Source organism: Zea mays, chromosome 4 (assembly GCF_902167145.1).
Source record: "Zea mays cultivar B73 chromosome 4, Zm-B73-REFERENCE-NAM-5.0, whole genome shotgun sequence".
In the NCBI taxonomy this organism is placed as follows: domain Eukaryota; kingdom Viridiplantae; phylum Streptophyta; class Magnoliopsida; order Poales; family Poaceae; genus Zea; species Zea mays.
The window spans coordinates 194,240,313-194,243,958 of NC_050099.1; the positions used below are offsets into that span (position 1 = coordinate 194,240,313).

The following is a 3,646-nucleotide window of genomic DNA, read 5'->3' on the forward strand; positions in this document are numbered from 1 at the left end:
AAGATGAACGAAAACAACTGTTAGCTACCACGCCAGTGGAGACATCAAACGGTGGTCAGAACAGTGTAGATTTCAGAGTTTGCTTTCTGTTGCAGCATCAAAAAGAGAAGCAAGAGCACATGCATCAAATAGACCATGCATGGCCATGGACATGGAGTCATGGAGCTTTTTGATTCAACTTTGCTATTCCATTCCCTCTTCTTTCAATCAGTTTATGCACAGTCATGGAGCTTTCTAATACCATCTATCTCTAGTCTCTTTCTATCTTTTTTTTTCTGGAAAAACACACACACACCACCCGCCACCGCCAGCCCAAGAATCTCTATCGAACAACTCTCCTCCTGACCCTCACCGGAAGCCCGCCGCTGATGGACGCGGTGAGCCCCGACACGAACTTGGGCGCGCAGGCGGTGGCGCCACTGTCCCCGACCACCTCGACGTCGAACGCCCTCACCACGGCCACAGCGACCACCTTCATCTCGGTGACGGCGAGCTCCTTGCCGAGGCAGACGCGGAGGCCCGCCTGGAACACCGGGTACCTATACAGGCTCTCTGGGACGAACGAGGCGCCGGCTCCGGTGAGCCACCGGTCGGGGCGGAAGGCGCCGTGGTCGGCGCCCCAGATGCGCGGCATCCGGCCCATTGCGTAGGGGTGGTACGTCACGCGCGTGCCGCCGGCCACGTAGGTGCCGTCGGGGAGCACGTCGGGCCCCGCGCAGAACTTGGAGTCGAACTGCACCGGCGGGAACAGCCGCATGTTCTCGTACAGCACCGCGTGGGTGTAGTGCAGGCCCTTGAGGTGCTCGTAGGTGAGCGGCGCGGCGGACTCGCCGTCGCCGGCCTCCGCGCGCATGGCGGCCGCCACGCCCGGGTTCTTGGACAGGAGCATGAACAGCGTGGTCAGCGCGGAGGACACGGTGTCGCGCCCGGCCAGCAGGAAGCTCACGACGATGTCGCGGAGGTACTTGTCGTCGCCGTCGCCGGCGCCGGCCGAGGCCATGAAGCGGGACAGGAGGTCGTGGCTGCCGGCGACTCCCAGCTTCCGGCGCTCCCGGATCACGGCGGCCGCGAGCTCGTCGACGAGCGCGATGGCCTCCCGGAGCTCCCTCTCGGACCCGACGTTCAGCAGGCGCTTGGCCCTCCACACTAGCGGCGACGCCGCGGCGCCGCGCATGGCGCACAGCCGCGTGGCGACGTCGAACGCGTCGGCGAGCCTCGACACGGGCATCTCCCGCTCCAGGCATCCGGGGTCCAGGCCGAAGGAGATCTTGCAGATGGTGTCGAACGCGAAGCGCCGGAACACGTCCTGCAGGTCCACGACCGCGCCAGCGTCGGCGGCGGCGGCGAGCACCGGCACGAGGCGGGACTCCACCTCCTGCGCCACGATCCCGAACGCGTAGGACCGGACGGCGACGCTGCCGAGCTCGAGGCTGGCCATCTTGCGCTGGTGGCGCCAGGCGTGGCCGTCCACGTTGAAGATGCCGCCGCCGAGGAGGTCCCCGAGCAGCGCCGCGAAGGCCTTCCCCTTGGGGAAGTTGTCGAAGTTGGTCCTCAGCATGTACTCGACGTTGGCCGGGTTGGCGGTGACGGTGCAGCCGAGCACGTGCACGTGGATGGTGCCCGTGGGCGACTCCCGGAGCAGGTGCGCGTACCAGTCGCCGAGGTTGGTGAAGTCCCGCGCCCACGACCCCGTCAGGTACGCCCGGCACACGTGGCAGCTGCACCAGGGCCACCGCCGGAGGAACACCAGCACGACGCCCAGAGCCGTCACGCAGAGGGCGGCGGCGAACAGTGCCGCGCCCGCGCACTGCGCCGCCCACGGCAACGAGTCTGCTGTTGCTTCCATGGCGATGGCGGGCGCTTGTGTTCTGTCTAGAATTAGCTCGTGGAAGAAGAGGGAGATGGTAGGGGAAATGTGTGGGGACGTTTGTGTTGTGCGGTGCGGCAGAAGACTGAGGCGGCTTGCCTATATATATAAAAATAACGTGGGCAGACCAGGGAATACGCACATGCAGAACGTGCGTTTTTCGATTAAGCAACGTTGGTATTGACCTTTTTTTTCTTTCTTTTTTCGCTCTGTCACACAGCTCAGCTCAGGTCCTCCCCGTTCTGCTAACAGTTGGTGGCAGTTGGGCCGACATGGCTGAAGAGAAAGGCGAGGGGCATTACCAATTGCCTACCACCAAGAGTGAAAGGTTGTTCTATTGCCCCATATACACACATACTACATATGGAGCTGAACACTGGTTTTGTCTAATTGATGTTAGATTTAACATAGGTATATGCTCATATTTTATTAAATCAAAAATAATTTTAGAAACATATTAAGGGTGTGTTTGGTTCAACTTTCTAAACTAGTATCGCTACTAAAAATCGGGAATCTCGATCAAAAGCGTACCACAATAGAATAGATTCCTAAAAATCTACAGATTCCTCTAGTTCAATTCAAAATCACCTTCTCCCAGATTTTTTCACATAGGATAGATGCTGCCATAGATTCCTTATATAGAACTGATTGTGCACCATTGCAGCTGCCCTCAGGGACGTTGGGGATATTTGGAGCCATTGGGGTTGTCGGTCATCTAGGACCATCATGGTATATGGCATTGTTTGTGGCCGACTGACTATGTTGAGTCGGTGCAGTTGTTTTTCCACTTAGATCCATTCATGGGTGAGCTAATGACTAGGTTGTTAGAGGTGTAATGAGTCTATAACATAGGAAGTAATGAATGCATGTTACAATGATACTCCATATTTAGAGCAGCTCTAGTAGACTGGCCAGATCGTTTTGTAAAGATAAATTTGGCTATTATTAGTAGACCTGGGCATGGGCCACTTGATCCAACCAACCCGACTCGACCCGCTTGAAAAGAAAACAACCGACCTGACTAATTCAACAGAGGTAAGGACCATAGTTTTAACCCGCAACAATCCACGGGTCGTGCACGTGCCATGATTTTAGACCCAAAATCCGATCCAACCTAAAAAACCAGACCTAAAGCCAAAAACTTGATCCAACTAAGAGCACCTAGAGGGGAGGTGAATAGGTGATCCTACAAAAATCAGCTCTAAAAAAGACACACTTGGTTTATTATAAGTGTTACTAAAAGTCAAAACCAAGTTGTTGCAAGTAGAGTTGGAGAGGAGAACTCTTCACTTGATTGTTTGTTTAATATGTGTATTAAACTTAGGAACAATACTACAGGTGAAATATGAGAACTCTTGGAAGACAACAATCGCAATAGAGTAAGTACACAAGAGACAAGGCGATTTTATCCCGTGGTTCAGCTAATGCCTACTCCACGTCGTGGTGACCTCCTTCGGTCAAGGGTTGCACTCAACCCCTCTCAAGTAATCTAAAGATCAAACTTGAGTACCACATTGTTCTTCCTTATATCAATTCCCTTTATGAGGAATCTCCACAAGTTGGAGTCTCTCACGCCTTACACAAATGATCTCAATGAAAGCACAAGAGAAAGGAGGCAACAGAAACACAAACAGGAGTACAAAGAGAAGCAACACCACACACACAAGCAAAGGAGAGAACACAAGAATCAAAACGACAGAGTTTCTCTCAATAAAATGCTCAATTCTCTCTAGAGTGAGTCGAAACCGTGGTTGCGTTGAATCAGAGTTTCGGTGTGCT

The 3,646-nt window shown here is 54.3% G+C and overlaps 1 protein-coding gene across 1 annotated transcript; it reads right to left on the reverse strand.

Moving 5' to 3' along the window:
* Positions 1 to 276: 276 nt before the first annotated feature.
* LOC103643029 (cytochrome P450 94C1-like) lies at positions 277 to 1,943 on the reverse strand. The gene has a single exon (NM_001319743.1). It carries the CDS (start codon positions 1,844 to 1,846, stop codon positions 323 to 325), a length of 1,524 nt encoding a protein of 507 aa, NP_001306672.1. The 5' UTR covers positions 1,847 to 1,943; the 3' UTR covers positions 277 to 322.
* Positions 1,944 to 3,646: the final 1,703 nt, after the last annotated feature.

Coding starts and splice junctions, on each gene's coding strand:
- LOC103643029 (NM_001319743.1), bottom strand. CDS start 1,846: ATGGAAGCAACAGCAGACTCGTTGCCGTGGGCGGCGCAGTGCGCGGGC.